At 44.3% G+C, this 27,605-nt stretch overlaps 1 protein-coding gene across 1 annotated transcript; it reads left to right on the forward strand.

Moving 5' to 3' along the window:
• The first annotated feature begins 207 nt into the window (after nucleotides 1-207).
• Nucleotides 208-26,757, forward strand: NPEPL1 (aminopeptidase like 1). The gene is made up of 12 exons (XM_054981364.1): nucleotides 208-387; nucleotides 7,603-7,788; nucleotides 8,267-8,437; nucleotides 9,731-9,820; nucleotides 10,191-10,272; nucleotides 11,763-11,905; nucleotides 14,661-14,738; nucleotides 18,740-18,840; nucleotides 21,321-21,444; nucleotides 21,678-21,854; nucleotides 23,157-23,267; nucleotides 25,615-26,757. The coding sequence occupies exons 1-12, from the start codon at nucleotides 238-240 to the stop codon at nucleotides 25,771-25,773; spliced, it is 1,572 nt and encodes a 523-aa protein (XP_054837339.1). The 5' UTR covers nucleotides 208-237; the 3' UTR covers nucleotides 25,774-26,757.
• Nucleotides 26,758-27,605: the final 848 nt, after the last annotated feature.

The following is a 27,605-nucleotide window of genomic DNA, read 5'->3' on the forward strand; positions in this document are numbered from 1 at the left end:
GAGTGATCTCCAGTCCCCCGCCTACAAATTGGCAACGCCAGGCAACAGCTCCTTCGCGCTCCGCTGCCTCTGCCCATGGAGGCTCCGCGCCCGTACCGCTGCAATCCCGGCCTCCGCGCCGGTTCCCGTCCTCCCAGCGCCGTCACTTCCCGGCCGCGGCGCAGGAGGGAGGCGCAGCGCTGGCCTGGGAGGAGCCGCGGCGCGCCTCGCCCGCCTCCTGCTGCCGCGGGCTGGAAGATGGCGAACGTGCAGCTGGAGTTCCAGGCCAGCGCCGGCGAGGCGGACCCGCAGAGCCGCCCCGTGCTGGTGCTGGGCCAGCTGCAGAACCTGCACCGTCTGCATTGGAGCCAGCTGCAGGGCAAGCTGCAGCCCAGGGTCACCGAGGAGGTAAAGCCGGGCTGCGGGCGCCTGCCCCCGGGGGTGGGGGAGAGTGCACGGCGACGGCGCCGCCCGGGAGAGGAGCTCGGGGCTCCCGCCGCCCTTGGTGGCTCCCCGGCGGCTGCGAGGCTTCGGCGGGTGCGTCCGGAGCCGCCCCCGCCTTGCATGGGGCCGGCGTGCCTTTCTGCCCCCGGGCCTAGGGCGCACCGGGCCCTCGCGGCTTGACTGACTGCGCGCAATCTGTGCGGAGCAACCCATTGATTGCAGTTGATTTACAGCGCGATCCTGTGCTTAGTTAGGCCGATCTGAACCCACTGAAAATCAGTAGGCCTAGACTGGAGTAACTCTGCCCAGGATTGTACTGTTAGACTTCAGTAAACGTAAGGATTGCCTTGCATCAAAACCCGTTGGTGTCGACTGGAGTAACTGCATTAGAATTGCACAGTTGCTCCCTGTTTGGGGACAGACGGTGCAATCCTAGGCATGGTTAACTTCAGTTTAAGCCCACTGAAAATCAGTAGGGTTAGACTGGAATAACTGCATAGGGTTGCACTGTTAGACTGGAATATCTACGTAACCAATAATATTTTATTGCATTTAGCCAGTGTCCATTACAAATTTACAAAGCCACAGAATACAATAACTAATGAGGGCATTCAAATCTGATGGTAAGATTAATTTAAATTGGTTAATAAAATATAATAAAATAAACTAATCCAACTAGAAGATCATGAAGGTACTCCATGTAATGCTTTCCTAGATCTAATCTTGGCTGCAAGGGCAAACTGAGAAACTTGGCAAGATACATAATTATCATTATCTAATAACAGGAACACTATCTTCTGCATTCAGAGCAATAACTATGTAGTGATCACCTTGCATCGAAACCCATTCGTTTCAATGAGTATAGACTGGAGTAACTCTGCATTACAGGATTGCATTGGTAGTTTCCTTCTTCAGTAATTCCCTGTTCCAGGATAAACAATACTCTCCTAAACAGAGTCACTCCAGTCTAAGCTCATTGATTTCAGGAGGCTTCGATGGGCGTAACTCTGTTTAGGATTGCGCCGAGAGTTTCTCCCATTGTTATTCCTAGGTGCTGAAATTCACCAGCCAATTCCCCCTCCACAAGCAACATTTATCCCCTTGGTAGCTAGTGAGGGGCAAATGTTCCCACCAGTATTGAAGTTGGTCCAGTGTGGTTTGCATTGGGAGAGAAACATTTAAATCTCTTGGGAAAGAGTTTCTATATTTTGATCTTGTTTCATTGATTTTACTGCCATCTTAGTCCTCGTACATTGCTTGTTAGATGCCTCATCATATTGATTTTAAAGATTTACGCTGTTTTGAGTCTCGATTAGAGAGGCAGACTATAATGTATACAGTAAATAAAATTATAATATGTAAGTATGTTCCAAGGTTGCCTCTGTATCTGCCTATATTATTATTTTTACAGTTTGATATTTCCTTAGTCACCAGGACTGATAGTCCAACAAGCCTTACCTTTCAAAGCCAATTTTTCCCTTAATATTTGGATCTGATGTACGTATATATAACGCATATATCATGTTCACAGATATCTGAAACGGGTAATGACATAAACTAGTATTAATTTGCCCACAAGTGTAAAATAATAATTAAAGTCATGGACAACAGTTCAGGATAGCACAGGAGAGTTTTAAAAAAAATTCCAAAGAATCTGAAAAATGAGCTCTGACTCATGAAAGCTCTCTCTGGGATAAATATTATCAGTCATTAAGGTGCTGCTGGACTTATGTCTTATTTGCCACTGAAAAAAATTCCACACCCGAACAGGAGAATATTTGCCATGTCCCTGTGAGTTATTGCAAATGTGAAAATAACAATCGGTCGTTTTCTTCTGTCAGGTGTTGAGAATCTTAACCACTTTCTTGCTTCCCAGATTTCCGAGAAGGCACCAATGTGTGGTATAATTTTCCTCACTCCTTAGCAAGATGAGAAAATGACTAGTTACCATAATGAATGGCCATCTGTGTCCCTCCCCAGTCCCTCCCCCATGACTGAAATACCCCTATCTGGTGAATACCGAATGGAAAAATCCATAAATATGGGGCTGCCACCAAGAAGGCCTTGCTAAGAACTTCGACTCACCTCTAATGGCGGTGTGATCTTCGACAAACGCACAAGTCTGTTTTCTTACAGGTTTAAGTGACATTTTGTTGGAGAACCTACATTTGGTTAGATTTAAAGTAGGTTCCTTTTGTTTTCTTAGTAGCTTAGCAGCTGTAGCTTAACCCTGGGCCTTCATTTTCAAGTTATACAAATAGAGCATCAGCAATATGCATGTTAACTGAAAGAGTGAAATACGGCAAATTTTCCCCTTTCTTTTGCATCAAAATACATTCAGTTTGTTTAGGGAATTTGTGAGCCACCTCTCCAGAGACCTGCTCAAGGCAGCTACGTGCCTCTTAAAGGGATTTGTATTGGCCTTTCAGCACATCTCAGCAGTTAGGTTTCTACATCGTTCCTCAGGCAAAAATTCTGGCGCAATCCAAGTAGAAAAATGGCATGAGTTGCTTAGGGTTGCCACATCTTGCGTCGGACAATGATGAAGAGGCAAAGGAGGCAGCTGCGGCTTGTACTCCTGGTTAGCTCCCTGGATCTGCTCTGCCCCCTTCGCCTGCTGTGCCAGGCAGTTGTGCCATGCTGTAGTTAGCAAAGAAGAGTTGAGGGCTGCCCCCTGCCTGCTGCATTGGAAGATGTCGAGGAACTTGTCTGAGGTCAGAGGTGCCCCTGTCCCTCCTAGATGAGACTGTGAGAGAGCCAGTGTGACATAATGGTTGGATTTGGTTGTGGAAGAGCTGAGTTTGGATCTCCACATGACCGTGAAGTTCATTGGATGACCTTGGACTGGTACCGTTCTCTCAGCCTTCACAGGCTGGTTTTGAGGATAAAGTTGGGAAGGGAAATCACCCTGAGCTTCCTAGAGGAAGGGTGGGATGAAAATGTGCTAGAGGGGGCTAGAATCAGGCTTCTTGCAGACCCCCCTTCCCAGTGTGGGTTGAAGAGTTGCACAAGGCTCATCTATGCCATATTGACACCACTGTGCCACAGAATTTGGGCTACAAGGCATCCCCTGATGTCCTCATGTTGTAACAGATTTTTTATCCATGTCTAATTAAGGTTTCCACTGTCTCAGACTAAAGATTTATCTTTACTTTTGGACAGCTTCCAACACTTAATGAAGACCTGCACAACGGCACTTGCTTTTTAAACAAGGCTGCTTATCAGTTCAACATTATTTATAGGGTTCTTCTTGCTGTATTCTCCCTCCAAGACACAAAGACTTCTTTTAGAGTTTAAATATTTCCTTTATTGAAATACACAATAGTCTTTTAAGGAAGCAAGATACCAAAACATATATGATTATTAATACAAATCCTATGAAGATGGAACACAGAAAAGCAGTAAGAATTATTTAAACTTACTCTAAGTTTAAAACAATCAAAGTTTCTATGAAATGCATTAAGATTCCCGTAGCATACAATACAATGGTAAGATTCTCACTTAGGTCCTCATGAGATTTACCTGAGTGGGCATTTTTATAGGTTATCTTATGCAAAAATCTAAAATCTTTTTCATGTGATAGCCTAAACTGTGATTGGTTTAATGCATAATTAATTGTTCATATTTTCAATTGTATAACATTCTAATTAGCCAAAAAGTGACACTATAGGCAGCTGCAAAATAAAACTACAGATCAGTAAAAAATTGTCAGGGAAAGTTACGTGAGTAGATCACCATTGGTTCATTCTATGATTAGAGGACATGAATCTAGATACTGTCTACTACTTTTAATTAGCTGTCAAAGATGAAAGTACACCACCTGTGTTGTTATTTAACAAGCTAGAAAAAAATTACAACAGAGTTCATGCAGAGTTCAGAAAGTTCACTAGGATGCGTGTACGGCTCAGTATAATGTACTCTAATGTATATTACCATGACAATGTATTTTGATTACACCTTTTTAAAAATGTACATTTATTTATATCCCACCTTTCTCCCCAATGGGAGATCCCAAGTGGCTTACGTTGTCCTCCTCTCTTCCTTCCTAACCAATTTCATTCTTCATTAAAGTTGATCCACCTGTACAGTGGGAAATTCTTTACTTCATTTCTCTTTCGCCTTTCTGCCCAATGGGGACCCAAAGCAGTTCATGTTGTTCTCTTCTCCATTTTATTCTCACAACAACTATGTGAGGTAGGTTACGCTGAGTGTGTGTGACTGGCCAAAGATCACCCAGCAAGCTTTTATGGCAGAGTGGGGATTCAAACCTGGGTCTCCCAGATTCTAGCCTGACACCAACCACTATGAAACACTTCTCTCTCTCATAATAGTGCCTCACCTTGGTTATTAGCCACACCTAGAAGTCCCGCTCTTAGCAAAAGTTAACTAGCTAGAGGATGGTATCTGTAGCTTTCTTGATTATTTATGGGGGTGCTTTGAACCCACGTTCTCTGCTCAGTGTGGGCTCAGATTAGTTTACAATGTCAAAATCAACTCCAACAAAATCATCAATATCACAAATATTATGACCCACCACAAATATACCTGCCTTCAACAGACTAATCTGTATCATGGGCAGGGGCAGAACCGGTGGAATAATTTCTGACCGAGATGTAATTGTGTTAAAACTCAAATCTGTACCTAGAATTGAGTTCTAACACAATTACATTTCAGCTTGTATGTCCCGCATCTCGCAATCCCTTGTGCTTGTTGTTTATTTTTTTTTCATACTTCTTAGATAAAAAGTCCACCACATAAGGAGATTCTTGATGCATCTGAAGAAGTTGGTTCTGCTCTGTGGAAGATTATGCTTAAAAACCTTTTTTTAAAAATTAGTCTGCTTTTACGTCTTGTGTGATTAACAGCATTAAGTCAACCATTTATAATATGCCAAAAATGACAATATCGCAGTCTGTTGATCCCTGCAGAGAGTCAGCTGGGAGGGGGCATTGTTTTTCGTAATGTGAACAATCTGTCAGGCCCTTCACAGTTCCAGCCTCAAATCTCGCTCTCCCAAATGGCCCTGCACCATCCTATAGTAATATACTCGAGTGCCTCTTCATCACCGCTGAAGCTGTTAGAAAGGAAATGGCTTTGGCACAAAAACGGGGTCCATTTTGTGACTGGATTTAATATTGTACGCCATGTGCTCATTTGACAGAAGTGGTGGGAGACCAAGAGATGGGTGGTGCTGATTAGTTGAACTCACAGTTAAGCAATATCTGTGGGAACTTTATGCACTTTTTAAAAAGACATTTTTCCTCAGGCTGCAGAGAATCTGGCCAGCCAGTCGGTTGGGGAGATGCTGAGTGTCCATAGCACCACATTCTTCAGTGGCAAAGAGGGGGGGGGGGCGCACCAAATCAAAACGAAGGAACAGCAAGTGCTGCAAGAAAAAAAATCTCTAATATTGAGTAACTCCTTTGCGTTTCACCTCATCTTCATCAGGGGGTCTTCAGAATTCTTTTAGACATATATTCCATATGTACGCCATACTGAATAGATGTCTAAAAGAATTCTGAAGATCCCCCTGATGAAGCTGAGGTGAAAAGCGAAAGAGTTACTCAATATTCAAGAACTAGCAACAGAGCCTGTGGTGTGGAAAAATACAATGGGCTTTAGAAAAGTGATTTGGCAGGTCCCCGCTGCAGGGCCTTTGTAAGGCTGTGCCACAATGTTGGACCTCTCTTCTGCCTCCACAGCCACTGTAGGGACTTGGGAGGGCCGTGCCACTGCGCCAGGCCTCTCCACGGCCGCTGTGGGGCCTTGGGAAGGCCACACCACCATGCCGGGCCCTCCCAAGCTCCCTCAGAGGCCTGGCGCAGGTGGCAGGGAGGCCTGGCGCGGTGGCATGGCCCTTCCAAGGCCCCACAGTGGCTGCACCGAGGCAAGCAATATTGCCAACGGCTCACTTTTATCCCCATGGAGGGGCCTGCGAGTGCGCCTGTGCAAGGATAAAAAGTGGGTCATTGCCAATATGGGTTGGTTTTTATATAGTAGGATTCTTTCCTTGTACCGCTTGCTGTTCCTTTGTCGCCACCCTCAGTCTGCCAGTTACTGTGTAAATCCATTCCAACAGTCATTTCACGTGCTGCATGGAAACGAATTTGTGTTCACCACTTGATCTGTTCTCAACAGGGAACTGCAGCCAAGCCCAGCTCTTCAAAGGGTATTTCAGTTGGGGAGGAGCTGTGGCTCAGTGGCAGAGCATCTGCTTTCACGCAGGAGGTCTTTGATTCAATCCCCTGCGTCTCTAGTTAATAGCTGATGTGAAAAACCTCTAGAGGAGATCCTGGAGAGATGCTGCCTGTCAGAGGACTAACCCCGATAGACCAGCGATCTGACTCGGTATAAGGCAGCATCGTGTGTATTGTGTGGTGTGTGTTTGCAAACACTCGCTGGATGAATTCAGGTGATCATTGCTGAGTGGTAACTAGCCCCTGTGCGTGTGCTTTGTCAAGTTGCGCCACTCTGGCACTAGCCCAGCTTATTCATCAAGAGTGGTAAAATTCTGTTCCTCATTTGACAGCACTGCTTTCCAAGCAGATATGTGTACAATGGGTGAGTCTCCCTTTGATAAATGGTGATTTTGTGACCTGTTGTTAGGCTCTTTAAAACATCATAGGATTGCTGGTTACCAGTGTAACGGGCAGCACTGTTCCTTCCCACAATTCCAGGGAGCTTTGTGAGGTGAGCCTACCTCACAGGGTCTCCCCAGGCCAGTGTTATCCCCAGTTTTTCAAAAATGGGCCTCTGCCTCTCTGATTCAAGCTTTCTGTTAGTGGCCGTTTCCACATGCTGTTAAAGAGACGGGCTACTTACTGAACGCTGGCGTTTTTTTTTCACAGATTCCAGATGCGGAAGCAGGCAGTTTGTCTTTCGTCTGATCAGCGTCCTTGACCCGGTACAGGAAAGAGCGGGATATCCCGGTCTCAGAAAAGACGCTGATCAGACGAAAGACAAACTGCCTGCTTCCGCTTCGAAATCGGAGGCATCTGGAATCTGTGAAAAAAAACCGCCAGCATTCAGTAAGTAGCCCGTCTCTTTAACAGCATGTGGAAACAGCCCGTATCTGAGCAGCGCAGGAAGGAGTTGTTGCCAGGCAACAACACTACCTCTGAAAATACCCAAATACGCTATGCTTTGGTAGATTGTTTTTCACCTTTTCTGTTTTCTCAGACATGGCAGGCCGCACTAAGCACCCTGAACCCCAACCCGACCGACAGCTGCCCCCTCTACCTGAACTACGCCACCGTAGCTGCTTTGCCTTCCCGGGTCAGCAGGCACAACAGCCCGTCGGCCGCCCAGTTTCTCACACGGCTCATTCGAAACTGTCTCCCAGGAGGGGTCAACCGATGCATTCTGGTAAGTGGAGAAGGTGCCGCATTGAAAAGTTCCTCTGAGAATGTGAAGAGGCTTCAGAGTTTTGGGGGCAGAGGTTAATTTCTGAAACAAAAATAAAGCCGGCACTTTTGTATATCTGGGTTCAGAAACTGATGAACGTCTCTTTTGAATGCAGAAGCTCCATGGTTCAATTGTTGGCTTCTCCAGTTGAAGGGATCAGGTGAAGGTGAGAAAGATCACCTGAGACACTGGCAGGCTGTTGCCAGAGGAGACAGTACTGAGCTTGATAGACCAAGGGAATAAGACAGCTTTACGTGTCCATGTTTCCTACCTTGGCCCAGTTTGTACTGGCTTCATCTCTAGTTTCAAGCTAACCTAAGAATTGGAAACCTCCCTCCAAGATGAACATTTCTTTATTAATTCAGTAACTTGAGAAATGTGGGATTTATTTATGTCCCCAGGTATCTGTTATGCACTGGACTTTCTGCTTCCATTTCAGATGGTCTGTGAACGCTCGGAGGTCTTTGCCTCGGCCTGTGCCATAGCAAGGGCTTTTCCACTCTTCACGCATCGTTCCAGCGCATCTCGACGCACAGAGAAGAAAACCGTAACTGTGGAGTTTTTCCTGGTTGGCCAAAACAATGGCCCGGTGGAGGTGGAAACACTTAAAGTAAGCTCTCTCCATCTGCTTACCGTTTGATCAGAGGAAGTGCTTTGCAGTGCAGTTCTAAGCGGAGTTATGCCCTTCCAAACCCACTGAGGTCAGTGTGTTCAGAAGGGAGTAACTGTGCTTAGGATTGCACTCTTCCACATAAAGTAAGGTGAGTTAGATGTGAATGGCTTTCTTACATTGGGTTGAATTTAAATGTTTTTTCTAAGCACAGAATTTTTTTCCTTTAGCAGTATACATAATGGTCGGGTTTCACTTTGCAAACACTTCTTACCATTTAATTGATTTCAGTATTCTTCTCTTGCTTTCTCCCATATTGGGGACTTGGAGTGACTTATAAAGTAAAATACACATCTAGTAATAGACGCTTAAGCAAAAATAACAGACCCCTCCATCCCCTCATACTTAAAGCAAGTGATATGCCATGTGGATTTTCTGTGTACGTCGCTTACCCAGGAGTACAGGCTGCAAGTTGCTGTCAGCAGGAACATTTGATGTAGTAATTAAGAGAAGCAGGACTCTAATTTAATCTGGAGAGCCGGGTTTGATTCCCCAGTCCTCAGCTTGAAGCCAGCTGAGTGTCCTTGGGTCAACGTCAACAGCATTCTTGAGCGTTTAATATTTCTACAGGGATGCCACTGAAAGTCCCTTCTGTACTTCATAACGTAGCCCACTCTCTTTTACACCTCTGCCTTACGTAATATTGTATTCATGCACTGTCAAAAATTTTCAGTTCAACGTCTATGTATCCACAGAGTGAATTCTTTCTAACAGTACTTGATTCTGTTTATGCTTTCCAAAGATATCTTTCTGGCAGTTCCTCTAAAAGTCCAAGAAATCTAAAGCATCAGGGCCTTGGATCTTGTGCTAGAAGGGCGGGTGGCCATACTTGGATGTTACTGCTTGGGTCAATTTTGTTGGGGGAAAGTGTTGTATAGTTAATGGGTTGGATCCCGGTTTCCACAAACAGAAGAAGTTTGTGTTCGGCATCTTCTGCAAGAGGAGCTGCTGAGTCTCAGGGGACTCTTCTGAACAAAATGCGCATGAGGGTCTGCAAAATGGCCTCCTACCTGTAAATTCAGTGCAGATGTGCATATTTGGAATTGCCCCAGGCTCAGGACTTCAAGTGTGACCTCCTCGATTCAAGGCATCCTCGATTCAAGGCATGAACTATTCAGGTCCGAGCACGATCAAGCAGGGAGGTTCATAGTGGTGCCGCTGCAGATGTTCTGCAAAACACATGCCCACCGAATGACATGCCCACGTCTCTTCCTTTTCTTGTGGCGTTTCTAGTGTCTGGGAAGCGCTGCAGAAGGAGTCAGGCTGGCTGCTCGGATCGTAGACACCCCGTGCAACGAAATGAACACAGACATCTTCCTGGAGGTTGGTGATACCTTTGGACTAGGGATGTGTTTACATGCGGCCTCTTGCTGCATTCGGGCCCAGCACATACTTTAGTGGCTTAAGCATATACAATTCTGCATTGCGTGGTGTCCTTTAACATTCAGCAATGGGGTTCAGTGACAGAAGTATCACCCTTGACTACAGAAAACCTCAGGCATCTCCAGATACACCAAATCAGGTGCTGGGAACAATCCCCCACTACCTGAGAACCCTCCCCCCAGGAGACAGAGCAGACAATATTGTGTAGATGGACCACTGGTTTGACTTGCTGTAAGGCAGTCTCATATGTGAACAGCAGGGAAAAAATGTTTATTTCATACTAGCATCTATCTCCCTCTCTTCCTTGAAGGAAATCAGAAAAGTCGGAAAGGATTTGGGGATCGTTCCAACCATTTTTCGAGACGCAGAACTGAAGGAGAAAGGATTTGGAGGTCAGTCAGTCAAAAAAGTGATCCCTGCCACGGTCATTTAGTCAATATTTATTCTGATTTTGTTCCCCACCCAAGAATCTGGAGCAGTCAAATATGATTTAGAAAGGTAATGTGGCTAGAATGTCCTCTGTGCAAACAAAATTCAAATCCTTACCTAGCTGCGAAGTTTGGTGGGTGACATTAGCTGCCACAACACATAACCTGCCTCATAGGATTGTTGTGAGGGTAAAAGGAAGAAAGGAAGACCCATGCATGCCACACAGAAATGTCCCTTCATTTTTAAAAGGAAAAAAAATCATATTTTAAATATTGGATCCAGTGGTGGATATGATTCAAGTTAGAACCCAACAAATCGTTTAGATCCTTTTCGGGGAAGAATGGGGGCTTCCCCTAAAGTTTTTATCCAATCACATCGTTCCAAGCTGCTCCTGACATTCTGCCCGCTTTTGACCCTGTAGAGGGAGACCTCAGGAGATTCTCTAAACGTCTGGTGGTCCTTGCACGGACTGTCAGGGTGCAACCACGTAGTTTTCAGCTGTGATGTTTCACCTTTGCCTGTCTCTCTATTCCCCTTTCAGAACAAATGAAAAGTGGCATAATTTTATACATTTGAAGGCTTAAATTCACCTGGAAATTGGAAAGATCCAATGTTTAAAGTTTCTGAAGTTTCTGTGTGGATACAGCGTTGCAAAAGCATTTCTTTCTTTGTTTCTTTCTTTCTTTATTTATAGTCTGCCATTCTCACTGAGATTCAAGGAGGATTGCAGGATATAAAATGATACAATCAGACAGCATAAGACAACCAACAAAAATGCAACAGGACTAGTAGAATTAAAGAACTATGAGAACAGCAATCTAAGGCAGAGATACGCTATAAACAATACAGAAAATGGATTATATGGTAAAGACAATGGAGTAAAATGGAGAGCCAGTTTGGTGTAGTGGTTAAGAGTGTGGGAGTATAATCTGGAAAACCGGGTTTGATTCCCCCCTCCTCCACTCATAGCCAGCTGGGTGACCTTGGGCTAGTCACAGCTTCTAGGAGCTCTCTCAGCCCCACCCACTTCACAGGGTGATTGTCATGAGGATAACAACACACTTTGTAAACTGCTCTGAGCGGGTGTTAAGTCATCCCAAGGGGTGGTATATTATTATTATTATTATTATTATTATTATTATTATTATTATTATTATTAAGTAGGCAATACCTACAGTAATCACTGTGGTGCCCTCTTGGGCTGTTCCATTCTCCTGCATATGGGGAATCAGATGGGAACTGTGATATTAAGTAATCAAAACAGATACAGGAATTTGAATTGTGAGCGACCTTGAGCCATAAGGAGAAGGCAGGAGAGAAACAATTAACAAATAAATTATAAAGAAATGAGGGTTTCTTGCAGGTTAAAATAATTCCAAACCCTTTTCTGTTTTGCGGGGTCTGTATTTATCCCTAACACAGTGGCATTCTCAGTCTCTCCCTCCGTTCCCAGGTATCTACGGTGTCGGCAAAGCAGCTGTCCACCCACCAGCTCTAGCTGTGCTCAGTCATACCCCAGAAGGTGCGACACAGACCATTGCCTGGGTTGGGAAAGGCATTGTCTATGACACTGGGGGCCTCAGCATTAAAGGGAAGGTATGTTTCTCCAAGATACTCATGAAAAGATGAGGCTGTGTTCTAAGTAGCCACAATTCTGAGAGCAACGTCTATGGCAACATCCACTTTCTTCCTTTCTTATAAGAAATGCTCTGCTGGATCAGACTAGTAGTCTGTCTTGTCCAACATCCTGTCTCACGCAGCAGCCAACCAGTTTGTCTGAAGTGCCAACAATAAGGTTAGAGGCTGAGGCTGTCCCCTAATATTACTTCCTGGCACCAGTATTGAGAAGTTTACTGCCTCTGAATGTAGAGCATCCCTTTAGTCACCAGGGTAGTAGCTACTGATAGACCTATCCTTTATGAATCTGTCTAATCCCCTTTTGAATCTGTCTATCCTATTCTCATAATAGGCATGAATTCTTTGATCTAATAGCTACGGTCTGCCATTCCCCTCACATGGATATAATAAAAATCAGGCCAACAGGGGCAGCCGTGGCTTCAATTTTGGGTCCTGTAAACCTGAGGGAACCCCAAAGTTTGCAAAAAAAAAATGCTGTGTAAAAAAAATCCCAACAATTGAAAGCAACCATACACGATGTTAAGTGTGATGTCTGAGTGCGTGAATGCACTGCAAAATGTTAAGAGTGATTTGAAATTTGACTTGAAGATTTAAAAAAAATTTAAACCCACGGAGTTTGGGTGCCCGTAGCAATCTAGAATGGTGACTGAAATTATATTAAAGATCAAGGGTAGGCTGTTACAAAAACTTTATTGTATACTTCTCTCCTTTAAGAAAATATTTAGTTAATGACATATAAATAATGGGGCCAATAATAGAATGTAATGATGTTCACTTCTATTTCCTGTTTTTTTCTTTTCTCCTCTTTGCTTTATTTTTGAAAAGATTAAGGGTTTAATACCCTGGGCCCAAGAATGGAAGGATTGAAATGTGTTTTAAGACAATGCTTACTTAAAATATAAATAATTGTTAGAAATGAGAAAGGAAAGGGAATAGGGGGGTTAAAAAGCAAGAAAATTAAAAAAGTGCTTGGAGAGATTTAAATGGACTATGTCCTATATAAAGAGAGAGAGAAAGGGGTGTGTGGCCAGTCTTCTTTTCTATGGATTTATGTCTATATTGCAGTTTTCTCTGAAATATTGATCATATAATGGATTATCTTGTACACGAATCTGAGACAAAAAAGCTCTCTTGGTTTTTTTGTTGTATTTTTTCTTTTTTGAAAATTTAATAAAACTTATATCATAGAATGGTGACTGAAATTAAGGCCACGGCCCCAAACAACAGGAAGAGGCAGGTGGAGTGGAGCGGGATGTGCAGGGGAAAGTAGCTGCCAGTGGTTGGACAGAATTTCCTCTTGAGAGTTGCAAATTCCCCTCTTCTAAGAATTAACATCATATCTAATGCTTGCAAAGTAATCATTTTTTTAAAAATGTACAATATTTCCATCCTAAGCAAATATTTTCCGGTGGGTAGCCATATTGATCTGCAGCAAAAAAAAAATGAGATTCAAGTCCAGTAGCACCTTAAAAGTCCAACAAGATTTCCAGGGTATAAACTTTTGAGAGTCCCTTCATCAGCAAAAGGAGCTTTGACTCTGGAAAGTTTACACCCTGGAAATCTTGCTGGTCTTAAGGGGCTACAGGACTCAAATCTTAAGCAGACTTACTCTCTTCTAAGCTCACTAACTTCACAAGATTTAGGAGGGTGTAACTCGTTACGAGCGCCCAAGAAATCTTGATGTTTTGGGCTGGGAGGGAGTCAAGGAAGAATGCTAACAAATTCAATTACATATGATTAGACATGATCATACAGTGTGTTATAATGGATCTCCTAATGTTTTCTTAAGCAACGGGGTTGTTCGTACATTACGGGTTTTATTTCCTGGCTCGCTAACTGCAGTTTCGATTTCTAACACGGAAATGGTACAGGGGAATACATTCACCTCACAGTACCACAGACCTGAATCCTATTCAAGTTCTTTCCCCAATGATAGCTGTGGGGGGTTTCCTCTTATCATTAAATTTTTATTTCAATTGATAACTCAAAAACATACAACAGTCACAGCTAGTCACAGCTCTCTGGAGTTCTCTCAGCCCCACCCACCTCACAGGGTGTTTTGTTGTGGGGATAATAATGGCATACTTTGTAAACCGCTCTGAGTGGGCATTAAGTTGTTCTGAAGGACGGTATATAAATCGAATGTTGTTATTAGCTTGTTCTTCTATTCCTTCAGATCTGGGTAGCTTTCTGCCTTCCATTTTATTGCAAAAACTACTCTTGCTGCCATCGCCGTATACTTAAATAATTCACTGTGCTTTTTTGTAATATTGGTAAAATATTTAATAACTGTACATAAAATACATAGCTGTATTTTAGTGTAAGCAGGGCTTTTTTTCAGCTGGAACGCAGTGGAACAGAGTTTCAGAACCTCTTGAAAATGGTCACGTGGCTGGTGGCCCCGCCCCCTGATCTCCAGACAGAGGGGAGTTTAGATTGCCCTCCACACTGCTGAGCGGCACAGAGGGCAATCTAAACTCCCCTCTGTCTGGAGATCAGGGGGCGGGGCCTCCAGCCATGTGACCATTTTCTCTGAGGGCAACCCACTGAGTTCCACCACCTCTTTTCCCAGAAAAAAAGCCCTGAGTGTAAGGAAAATGTTGGAAGATCTGATGATGGAGTTAGCGTCAAATGGGAATTAAATCTAAGGGGAGGGTAAGCCTTTTGGGCATGCGAGTTACCGGCATTAATTCCAACGGTTCTGTTTGACTAGACAACGATGCCCGGAATGAAACGAGACTGTGGTGGAGCTGCAGCAGTTTTGGGAGCCTTCAAAGCCACTGTGAAACAAGTAAGTACAGTTAACCTCTCAAGCATGGTCCTAATTTGTTTTAGCGAATTTTGCTGCACTTTTTAGCTATTAATACAGTTTGTTCTGCTCGTGTATGATTCCACTGTCCTTTGGACGGAGTTAGAGAGATCCTAGGGGAGGGGCCACGGCTCAGTGGAAGAGTCTTCTGCTTTGCATTCGGAAGGTCCCAGGTTCGATCCGCAGCATCTCCAGTTAAAAGGACCAGGCAGTGGGTGATGTGAAAGACCTCTGCCTTAGGCCCTGGAGAGCTACTGCCAGTCTGAGTAGACAATACTGACTTTGATGGACCAATGGTCTGAGTCAGTATAAGGTGGCTTCATATGGGTTCATGTGAGTTGAAACAGTCCTACATGTTCTGTGAAGATGGAGCAGAAAGGATCAAATCTGTTGCCGGTGAGGATCGTTAGCTTTTCAGGTTTATCTACCCAATAGTTTGGAGCCAAAAAATCGTCTATCCTACTTTGCGTAAGTATAGGCATCAAGTTGAATTCTCCTGGACTACTCACACTCCTTGATTAGCCAGTTCGTAGAATATTTTCTTCATGGTATAACCTCTAAGCACTAAAACACGCCTCGGACACTTTCAGTGGAATCCATGAGATTAAAAGCCTTCCTCTGGAGAGAATAGATGTCAGAAGGTCCCAGGTATTTTGTTGTTGTAAATTGCTGCAACTGGTGGCATCCTGTCCTGTGCAGCTGAAGAGTTTTTCAGGGTGACAGTTTTGTGGTCTGGGTCAGTAAGATCTCAGGCTGTAAGCCACAGGCAAAGAACGCTTTGGCTATTGCCTTCGGCTTGCACCTCCAGCAAGCTCTGAGATTTAAAGTTGTACCTGTGAAGGGCAGAACAAAGCTCCAAGCCACAAAGATGTTCAAGCCACATACACTCTGCACAGGTCCACAATTGTGCATGCTCTTTCGTTCAGTTATGAACACTAAAAAAAAAACATTCTTAATTGCATGGAGAAGCCAATGTTTGTGTTCTCACACATGTGTGGGACCCTCTGCAGATATTCAGACATTTGGCTAAGCATGGTAGGGGTGGAATGTCCTCCAGTTGCAATCCTTCTTCCCTCCACTTCGGTGCGGTGTGCAATTTTTAACATTGCGTAGGGCTAATGTGTTCACTGGAATAGCTGTGACTTACAGTTACCTTCTCTTGACTTTGAATCCTGCCAATTATTGCCAGCTGCGTGAAGAGAATCCAGGCTTAATTCGTCCTTTCAGCGGTTTTTCTGTAAACTAGAGGTGACAATATTTCCAGTGTGGCAGACCTGGCGTTGATTTTTATGCTGCCGAAGGGTTAGATCTGTTGCTTTTGCTAAAGTGGGTATTGAGAAACTGTTCACAAGTCTATATTGGTTTCTCATCACCTGAACAGTGTGTGAACTGGTACATTTGAAAAACACTGGACTTGAGGAGGAGTGAGGTGAGATTGAAGTTCTCTCTGTAGGGGATGAACTGTAAATTCCCAGCATCTTGTAAAATTATTACCGTAAAATGCCTCTGTCTTCCCTTTCCAGAAAATTCTGGAATCTAAATGTGTTGCTCAGTCTTGGAGGAATTGTATTATTAATGTAGTTGTTGTTATTACTATTAATGCTGTTGTTGTTGTTATTACTGTGATGTTATCACAGTCCACAGATGTTTGGGTTTAATAAATTAACTTTGCTTTTATGTTACCAGCAGTCCTAAACTAGCAATTTTTAAGCATTGCTTATTTGTGATTGTTTTCATTTAAATTGTAAGCCGGCAGGGTAGAAAGATGGCTAAAATGTTTTAAATAAATAAGTAAAAGACGGGGTGAATGTTTTAAATAAATAAGTAAAAGACGGGGTGAAGAAAGAGGAGTATTCCAGTAGTGATAGAAGGGCTGGGGCAATTCCAAAATGACTAACTAAAAATCTAGACTATATCAGTGTATGGTTGTTGTGGATTTTCCAGGCTGTATAGCCATGGTCTTGGTATAGCCGTGGTCTTGGCATTGTAGTTCCTGACATTTAACCAGCAGCTGTGACTGGCATCGTCAGAGATTTAGCACCAAAAGACAGAGATCTCTCAGTGTCACTGTGTGGAGAAGATGTTGGCAGGTATTTATATCTACTCAGGAAGGTGGGTTTGGGCTGAGTCATCCTGTAAGAGTTTCCCAGGGTGTGGAATGCTAATGGAGGGAGGCTTCACTGTACATCTGGTGGACTGTGATAACACAACAACAAAAACATGATGATGATGATGATGCTCTCCTACCAAAAGTGACTGATTAATAATACTTAATTCTTTCCCCGTTCAAAGCACTTCACATTACATTATTACAAAGATCCTTACAATAACACAATTAAGGTAGACTTGTATTATTATTTCCATGTCAGGGCCTGAAGCTGGAAAGGAATAGTTTGCTTCTTAATGAGCTACATGTCAGAGACGAGATTTGAACTGGCAACTTTCTGAACGATGGCTCCATCTCTTTGCCATTGTCCTAGACCGGCTCCCCAACCTCTTGCTAAATTCCAGCCCCAAGATGAACGTGGGGGAGTCTGTCTAACTGGACTATCCCGAGCAGCATCAGTCACAAAATCAGGAGGGAATTTTTTTCCCTCTGTTCCCTCCCATCTCCTGCCATCTTTGGCACTCCTACATTCTGAATGTGGCCTCTAATAAATATCAAGGACTTTAAAATAAGCCAGGAGCTGTACCAAAATACAGGCAGGCAGGCCCTGTGTGGAGTCACATGCTCCTAAATATGTTTCCCAGGCAAGCAAAGAAGGTGCATTGAGAAGTCACAGTTTTACTACTGTGACCGACCATGTGGGGAAGAATGTTGCCAGAGAAATTCCGTTCTCACAATAAATCCTGGTGCTATAAATCCTTTTGGAAGCCCTGATGTGCCTCCCAGCCCCCAGAAGTATCCAAAAGCTCTCAAAGCATTCCCTGAAGTAATTGAATGAACAGTTGGTCAACCAGAAATCTGGCCAGGAGGTAATCATATGCTGCTAAATTAGTGTTTCCCTGGACAACGGCTTGAAAATGGCTGTATTGAAAATGGCTGTCAATACAGATTTCTTGTGTATCCAGTGCCCGGGTTACAGGCTAGGGCGAGCCTCCCCCAAGTAAAATCGAATTATTCAAACTTTCCTGAGGTTGGCAAAGCAAAAGACTTAAGGGGCATGTTTTTTATTTTAAAACTAAGCTTTACAAAATTAACGGGGGGATGGGATTGCAGTGGTTTGTTTTCATTATAACCAGACTCAACCAATTCAAATTCGTTGTCGGCAAGACATTCTTATTACTGGTGCAGTTTTTAGCTGACTGCCTCTGCTGCTGTATTAGGTAAGTATCCTTTCGTAGAGATGTTGTGCAGATAAAAATGGGGAAGGGAAAACCACATATGCCATACTTAGCTCCTTGGAGTGAGGAAGGATAAAAACATACTAAAGTGAATGGGGATTATTACAAGCTTGCAGATTTGTAAAGAGATGGGATTTGTATATTAACATTTTGGAACCAGTGTTTTCCAGAATACAGCCCTCTGTGTGTTTTACTTACTTACTTACTTACTTAGGATTTTTATTAGAGCTTTATTTTAAAAAACGAAACAAAACATAATATTATAACTTGTATATTTCTGTTTAACTGATCTATTTAGTGTTATAATGTATTTTTTCTAACTCTGTTATTATGTATGACGGTGTTATTGTATGATTCAGAGCTATTGCTGAATGTAATAATTAAAAACAGTGAGTGTCCTAACTGAATAGAGTTATAAACCATATCTAAACTTGCAGTACTTTATACCGGCACAGATAAAGTTCCTTATTAATCATTTGAATAGGAACTGTTCTTAGGCAATGATCCATGGTATTTTATATGGTTTCCAGTGTTATACAAAATCTTGGGGTAAGGTTTTTTCTGCCATTAGATCTTATCTGATAGTCAAACTGTTTTCTAATTTCTGTTGAACCATGCCTCCTTTTATTTCTCTTTAGGGCTTTAAAGACAATCTCCATGCTGTCTTTTGCTTAGCTGAAAATTCAGTTGGACCGAATGCAACAAGGCCCGATGATATCCATATTCTTTACTCGGGAAAGTAAGTAAAATAATTGGGCTGGATCCAACCAGCTTTTCACTCAGTCAGTTTAATTCCCCTCCTCAGCACACTGCTTGTCTCACATGGCTTTTGTCTGTACCTTTCCCATGTTCCCTAGCATAAGCTTTTTGGTGGTCTGTGGAGACCCCTCCTCCCTTTCTCACCAGTGGAAAGGCTGGTTGGGTCCAACCCATTCTAAGTATTTGTATGTGATCACACGTTCAGTGCTCAGTTACGTTCCCTGAGTTAGACATTTCTTATTTGGAATTATAAAGTGTCGGATCTTTGTAGCAGAGTAAATAATACACAGCAGAAATAAATGGCACAGACACTTACGTGTTTAGCTTCTATAAAAGAGCATTTACTACATATAAAGGTAAAAGGTTACATGGATAGTAAAATAACAAACATCCTATCTAAGTTTGTTCTTGTTCCTTTTGTTCTCTCCACTTTCATTACTTCTACATCTCTCTGGTTCCAACTGCAACCTGATATAGTAATAGATCCCTGTGAACCTGCTGGAATCCTAATTGTCCCTTAATAAAATTGATCACCCAATGGTCAATCTTAGGGTCACTTCATTAAGCATAATACCACTCCCTCTTTGGTGGGAAATAGGGATGTGCACTTAAAAAAAAAAAATCCAGAATAACCCTAAACCCAAAGCGGCAAGCAGCCTCTTCCCCCTTCCCATTGGGTGAAAAAGCCTATGAGGAGTTTTGAAAGCTCAAAGCAGCCCTGAAAAGAGCTAATTTGAGCTTTTAAAACTTCCAGGCTGGTTTTTTCATCCAGTGGGAGGGAGGAAGAGGGAACTCCCTCTTCCCACCTCCCATTAGGTGAAAAAGCAGAGGTTGGAGTTCTGAAAGCTCAAAGCAGCGCTGAACAGTCCTGGTTTGAGCTTTCAAAGCTTCCAGGCTGGCTTTTTCATCCAGTGAGAGAGGAGAAGAGGGAATTGCCTCTTCCCCCCTCCCATCCGGTGAAAAAGAGGTCGGTAGCTTTGAAAGCAGTAGCAGCACTTTTCTTGCTGTTTGCTTCGGAAAGCTTTGCTTCAGGATTCCCTAATTGGCTCAGTAATGCTGGGACTGATTTGGAAATCCCGAATCTATACAAATCAGGCCCAATTCGGGTTAAAAACCCAAATGGGAAACCCAAAGCGCCATACCCCTAGCGGAAAGATTCCACTCTACACTTAATTGGTCCTATGCAAACTAGCCTATCACTAGCTAAACATAAACATCAGCTTAACTCTTTCATGACTGAAAGGTTGACACTTGCTAAAAAAACAACAACATAAAGGCAGCCTGTTAAGATATGAATTGATAATGTGTCTGGGTACCCTTTAGGAGGACCCCCCCCCCAAGACCTTGACCTTGGGCTCAGCACGATTGCACTCGTGTAACTTTCCAGAAGCCGTAGTTGCTCCACCTTCCCTGATTCGTGGGGAATGATCCACATGCAACAGGGAGCTGCATGTGTAAAGTATTCCCGTACGAGACAGTGGTTGTGCTTTGGAGCTCTCTTGAGTTTCGTCAGGTCCAGGCTGCGATATTCCCTGATTTTGATTTTCACCTTATTTATTATTTATTTTATTTGACTTCTATCCCGCCCTCCCCACAAATGGGCTCAAGGCGGCCCTCATCATCATTAAAACACAAATTAATAGTCAACTTTAAAAACAGATTTAAAAACTTATATTAAAATACTCTGGCACCATTAGACATAGGCTACTTTGAAATATTTGTCTAAGTAGGGGGGATGTTTGGCGCATCTTCTGCAGGCGTCGTTGTCTTTCCCCCTCTCCTTTTTATTCTCCTGCTTCTGCGCACAGATTTCCTCCAATAGGATCGTGTTTATCTGCATGCCGATTGTGCCGTTCCTGACATCTTTACGAGGGGAACCAGCCATGGCTGCAGGCATAGACGGCTTTAAAAGTGGATTAGACAGATTGATGGAGGATAGGTCTATCAGTGACTAATAGCCATGGTAACTAAAGAGAAACCTCCACATTCAGAGGCAGTCAACCTCTGACTACCTTCTAGGAAGCAAAACGAGGAAAGCCTCGGCCTCTATGCCCTGTTTTTTGGCTCTCCAGAGTAATTGGTTGGCCACTATGTGAGACAGGATGTCGGACTAGATAAAACCACTGATCTGATCAGTCAGGGCTCTTATGAACCAGGAAAAGGGAGGTATTTCTTTTTCAATCTAAGCAACAAAGAGAGTCGAAATGAACAGGATCAGTTCTGTTCTACAGAGGATTCTTAAAGCTCGGCCAGGAGATGCTGTTTGTTTTCTGGGTTGGCTTCCCTCTGATCCAGCAATACGGTACTTCCTAGCTACTATATGGAGAGGTAGCTGTTCTTGCCTCTTACAAAGCCAGGCTGGGGGGATACTGGTAGGCTAATGAGGGATGGCTGAGTGTGCTTGCGTAGCCTGAAACGTTGCTCCTGCCCTTAAAAAAAATTCTCCTGCCCTCTTCCCAGGACGGTGGAAATCAACAACACGGATGCTGAAGGCAGACTGGTCCTCGCAGATGGAGTCGCGTATGCCTCCAAAGACCTGGGAGCCGACATCATTCTCGATATGGCCACTCTCACTGGAGCTCAGGTGTGCAAACCTAAAGTGCCGCTGTCATTGCTAACTGTTTCCAGCTGTGATCTCTGTGTCTGACATCCCATCTGTGTGTGACAGTCTTCATGAGGTCCTGTAGAAAGCTATTCAGAATAAGGAACGTGGGAGCATTGTGGAAGCCTGAAACACTTCTGAATGTATGCGGATATAGCATTGTCTCCCTCACTTTCTCTCGTGGTTCATGTTTTCCCTCTCTTTTCCCCTGCTAGGGAATTGCCACAGGGAAATACCACGCAGCTGTCCTCACCAACAACGAAGAGTGGGAAAGGGCCTGTGTTAAGGCTGGCAGAAACTGTGGCGATCTGGTTCATCCTCTCGTCTACTGCCCTGAACTTCATTTTAGTGAATTTACCTCAGCTGTAGCTGACATGAAGAACTCTGTGGCGGTAGGTTTACCAGGTTTTCTTTTTAATAATTCCTTTGCCGAAGGCAACTGGTGGCTTATGTTTGAGGTGTCCCATTTGAGGTGTGTTAATTCACCTTACGCAAGGCATTAATTTTCTAAATTATCTTAATCATTCCATGGCTTTCTGTTGGAGGCCATTTGTACACAGCGTGAAAGGAAGAGGAGATAGAGATGATGCTTTTAAAATATCTTTCTGTAGACACTTATTTGTAAATTGTATTTTTTTTTAAAGTGGAAGACTAATTGGAAACTACAAGGAGAGACAGTTTAAGTCTGTTCCCACATAAGTGTGATGAAGCTGCTGAAAAGACTAATATGGTTTTAGACTGCATGAATGGAAACCTCCTATCACAAGAAGTAATATCAACTGGAGTGCTGTGTCTGGTTCTGAGCACACACTTAAAGACAAAATGTAGACAAATCAGAATGGGTTCAAAGGTGGCCCAAAAAGATGATCAGCAGACTAGAAAACCTCTTGCTGCGGCTGATTCTGCTCAGGCCTGATTCAGATACAGGTGTGCACTTAAGAAGCCTTAGGCATCCAGTTAGCCATCCTATACCAGATCATTTAATTCCTGGCAAGAGGTATACTTTACAGCTAAACATTAGGAAGTACTTCCTGACAGAGTGGCGCCTCAGTGAAACAAGCTTCCTCGGGAGGTGGTGGGCTCTCCTTCCTTGCTTGTATTTAAGAAGAGGCTAGATGGTCACCTGAAAGCAGTGATGATTCTGTGTCTCAATACAAATGTACACAGTTCGGGAGAGGAAGGGCATGAGAGCCTAGCACCGGCTAAACCCTTTCTTATGGCCCTTTCTTATAGCTCCTTTCTTATAGCTCCTTATAGCTTCTTATAGGGCCCTTTCTTATGGCCCTTTCTTATAGCTCCAGGATAATGCTGATCACCACTTCGGGGTCAGGAAGGAGTTTTCCTCCAGGCCAGATTGGCCGGGCATCCTGGAAGTTTTTTGCCTTCCTCTGGGCATAGAGCAGGAGGCACTGGAGGAGGTGGGGAGGGGAGAGCTGTGGATTTCCTGCACTGTGCAGGGGTCTGAACTAGATGGCCCTTTGAGGATTCCTTCCAGCTTTATGTTTCTATATTTCTATGCCTTTGTAAACTTCTGCCCTGCTCTACAAGACACCAGAGGGTGCTGTATAGAACCGGGTTGTTCCTGTACACCTTCTCCAGAAACAAAACTTAACATCGCACCTGTCCACCTTTGAGAGCATGACGGTTGGAAAAACGTCTTACTAAAGCAAGTGCCTGTCTCCTGTTTCCTCCAGGACCGTGATAACTCGCCAAGCTCTTGCGCCGGACTCTTCATTGCATCACACATTGGCTTTGACTGGCCCGGGATCTGGGTCCACATAGACATTGCAGCACCAGTCCATGCGGTGAGTGCCATCTCTGTTGAATAAGCCCCCTAGGAAGAGGCCTGCTTTCACTCTCGGGACTTTGGCCAGCGTGTAGGCTGAGACCTGCCCTCTGGATCATACTGTTGCCCTCTCCCTGCCTTTATACACCCCGCAAAACTCGCATTGTCTTCACAGCCTTGCTGTTCCTTTCAGTCATACAATTCAGTGTTCTTTAACCCACGGGATGGTGCCCTACCTGCTGGGTTGCAAGCCCCTTCAGAGCTGCTGTTTGGAAGGACTTACTGCCAGTGTGCGTGCAGAGAGCATGTTTCTTTGCATACAGGCTAAGCAGTAGGAATAGTAGGAATAGCGAGGGGAGCATTTCTCTGTGCTGTAACCCTTGACTTGTCTTTCACAAGGGTACGTCTCTTGAGCCCTTTAAAAATAACAGCCCCATGTGCTAATTGAACATGCAGGGAGGGAGAACAGGCATAAGTGCATGGTGCTGCCCTGTGCAGCTGCGCAATCCCCAAGTAAGTGCAACCACATGGAGGAAGTGGCTGTTTGTGCATCCTCTCCCCATGATCAGCAGGGCAAGGATGGAGAGTTCACATGGCACAGTAACCTCTGCAGATGACCAATCGTGTGGAGGCAGGGGCGGGGCCAACGTTCTCGTGCCCACTCTCCTTCAGTGAGCGCTTGGGGCTGTCGTCTGTACTGGGCTCTGGTGCTGAGAGTGTATCTCCTGTACCTAACTCTCTGTGCTGGCCATGGCCTTACCCTTGACACCAGCGAGGTCCTACCTCTGGCTCCTCCACTTCCCATAAGGTGATTTCTTGGCACAGGCATGCAGTTCAGTGAGTCCCATTCTACTGCTAAAGGTCTGGAAAAGTGGAAGACCACTGCTGTAAATCACCCAATCACTTTTCACTCAGCAATGCCCTTTGCCGCTCCCATTTGCTGTTCCTTTATCTAAAGAAGAGCTTTTTTTGTGCAGAAGGGGCTGTGTGCCTCCCCCCCCCCCCCCCGTACAGTATCTGATGAAGCTAAGCAGTTCGGCATCTCCTAGAACCTGAATTGGAGCCCTCATGTCAACCTTGGGTCTACCCATTGTGCTGAAGCAAAAGAGGGCCACATATGTAATCTCTGACAAAATTTCCTGTTCCATGTAGAAATGAGCATAGAGAGAATTTCCGATCCTGCTACCAGTGGGAAGATAGGAATGAAAGCCTGTGGTAAAATCTCAAAAAACAGAGGCGGAGTGGTTTTCTGGGAGGTCTCACAAAGTTCAGTGGGGTTTCCTTCCAAGGACCTTTGACACATACAGGGTCTCCAAGTCAGATTTACAGAATTCAGGCAGAGGGTGTGTGTGTAGTGGGTGTGTTGTCCTTCATAGTTTCTTCCCACCCGCATGAAAAACAATAAATTATGCTAAACAAGTGTTGAGGGGCTTAGAAAGAATGCAGAATTTGCCATCTTCTGAGATAGAATCCCAGTTATCTCATGCAGAAATTTGTTTGTTTAATGTTAAAAAGCAAAATATACGGACTCTTGATGAGGAAAGGGATTGGCAACGCATGGGAAAAGATCTCCTTAGGAAACTTGTTGCTGTGATTTAGTGATCACATTCTGTGTCCAACTGTTTAAAAAAAATATGGATATGATGTGTAGAGTCCTTAATCCTCCGAATACGAGTGCTGGGTGGGTCACAGCTGGGAGAGGCTTTGGTCACTGTGCCTCGCATGTAGGCCTTCTGCGGGCTTGTGGTTGTCCATTTTGTGCACTAGTATGAAGGAGATGTTCTTACCAACATTCCCAGACACTTTATAAAATCTGTGCTGAAATCTTTGATGAAAGTAGTCCTTTTCAGGCGTTACACTACTACATACTGAGGGCTTACTAACCACACGTAACGGGAGTGTGCAGTATATTTGCACATACCTGAGCTTATACATGCATGGTAGATACACATTGCCCCCATTTGTAATAATAACAACATTCGATTTATATACCGCCCTTCAGGACAACTTAATGCCCACTCAGAGCAGTTTACAAAGTATGTTGTTATTATCCCCACAACCCTCTGAGGTGGGTGGGGCTGAGAGAGCTCCTAGAAGCTGTGACTCACCCAAGGTCACCCAGTTGGCTTCAAGCGGAGGAGTGGGGAATCAAACCTGGTTCTCCGTATTAGAGTCCTGCCGCTCTTAACCACTACACCAAACTGGCTCTCAGAATCTATCTATCTAGAATTGTATCTATCAGAAGGATCGCAGTTAATGGATTCTCCTGTTTTGTCCCGTTGAGAGGGTCTGAAAGGGGCTTGTCTCGTGTGGTCCCTTCAAGGGGGGGAGAGCCTACCATCTGACTGGCATCCGTTTTCTCCTAGGGGGAACGAGCCACTGGCTATGGTGTTGCTCTGCTGCTGTCCCTGTTTGGCCAGGCCTCTGAAGACCCTCTTCTGAACATGGTGTCCCCATTGGACTGCAACGGAGACTCCTTGGACGACGACGTGGAGAGGGATCCCAAGAGGCGCCGTTTGGTTTAAAGTCTCTGCGCCCTTTGGAGACGGCACACCAGAATTACCTCACTTTGCACTGAGTTCCCTGAGTTTCCAAAACCATGAAAGTACCATGGGTCAGAAATGGCCATTTTCTCATCCTAAAACATTTGACTGCCCATCTCATTCTGGAGAAATGCCCTGTTCTGCATTGCCTTTTTTAAAAAAAATGTATGTTTGACTTTCTACCGAAATGCAGCGACTCTGCTGCCTGTGTTCTTTATGAGGACAGGCAAGGAATGTTTCTCCTCCGTGTTCCTTTCAGAAGCATCTGAGCCGATCAGTGCTTGCTTAACCTTTTCTTGCTGAGGGAGTCTTCAGAGCTAAGTGTCAAGGCTGTTAATTTCCCCAGGGGTTTCCTCAGCCCTTCTGCTTTTTAAAATATGCTTGCAGCGGATGAAGTTGGGTTGACAATTTATACCCGTGCTACCCGCAAGGCTAGGGAGCTGAGGCAGCCATGCCTTCTCTGGGCCATATTTTCTCTCTGCGCTAGCGTTTTCATTTTCCATCGCCTGCTGTCCAGCACACCTGGAGTACTCTTTGCCACAGCAGGTGAGGGAAGAAGCTGGAGGGCAGAAGTGCAAAGGGAACCGTTGGAAGGAGCTGCAGCAGCCTCTGCTCAGGCCGTTTGGGGATATTTTAAAGGTCGCCAGCGGGCCAGGCTGCAAGGGGGCATCCTTGAAAGAGGACTGCTTTGGGCTCTGCTTTATTCAGCAGCATTGTTTCCAGCATGGCACTCCAAGAGGCCTTATTTTCTTAAATAAAACAAAAGGCTATTTTAAAAAATCCTCAATTCTTGCATGTTTGAATCTGATTGTGAATACCACCTGCACAGTGACCAGGTGCATTTCTCCATCACATTTTTACCTTTCTTCTGCTAACAAACTGTATCAATGCTTAGAATGAAAGTGTTTATCATGTAGGAAGGGGTGTCACCATAACAGAATAAAAGCCTTCCTTGTTTCCTCTTGACATGCGTGTGGGATCATTAAATCGGATGTCCGACACATTTCTTTTCAGCAAATGGCGTAAATGAACACCGTATCTTTGGCACAGAAAATGAGTCTGTACTATTTGATGTGCAATGATTGAAGTGCCTAACATTTGATGAAAGTCGGTTGCTAGAGCAATTCAAAGTAGCGTCCATGGATCAGCTTTAGCATGTCAATCAGGGCCTTGTAGGCAGGATGTGCCTGGCAACCAGCAGGAAGTTTGGGGGTGGGAACACGGAGGGCTGCTCTGTCATGTTCACCTGTATTTCTCGTCTGGGGAAAACCTGAAGTAGTTCTAGGAATAACTGGAAACTCTATGGCAAAACTCTTAACGTTTCTATGATTCCTTGCAATACTCTATGCCACTTCTGATTTTTCATCAGGAGTGACATAGTGGCATACAGGCTACTGACAGTTTTTACTTTTGACACCCACCAGTGGTTTTCCGAGTGCCCATCTACTTCCCCAAAGCAAATAGTCAACTCTGGCTTTCTTCCACCTCCCTGTAGGAGGATGTGCATAAGAAGAGACCTTTTATGTCTGCAGGAAGAAAAAAATGACTCTGTCATAGGAAGACCCTTGGTTTGCAAACTCCCAATATTTCGTGACCCCCTCTCTCGTACACTGTGCCACATTCAGTGCAGGAAAACTGATCCTAAGAGGGGAAAATTACCCAACTCACTCGTAAGTTTTGTAATAACCTGATTAAGTAATGTCCTAAACAGGACTTGTCCGTTGCTCCTACAGCTTGGCCAAGTGGTCAACTTCGACAAGATGTACTGGGGCTCAAAGGAAGCAACAATCGGACTGCGAAAAACTCCCTCAAAA

This window comes from Eublepharis macularius, chromosome 5 (genome assembly GCF_028583425.1).
Source record: "Eublepharis macularius isolate TG4126 chromosome 5, MPM_Emac_v1.0, whole genome shotgun sequence".
In the NCBI taxonomy this organism is placed as follows: Eukaryota; Metazoa; Chordata; class Lepidosauria; order Squamata; family Eublepharidae; genus Eublepharis; species Eublepharis macularius.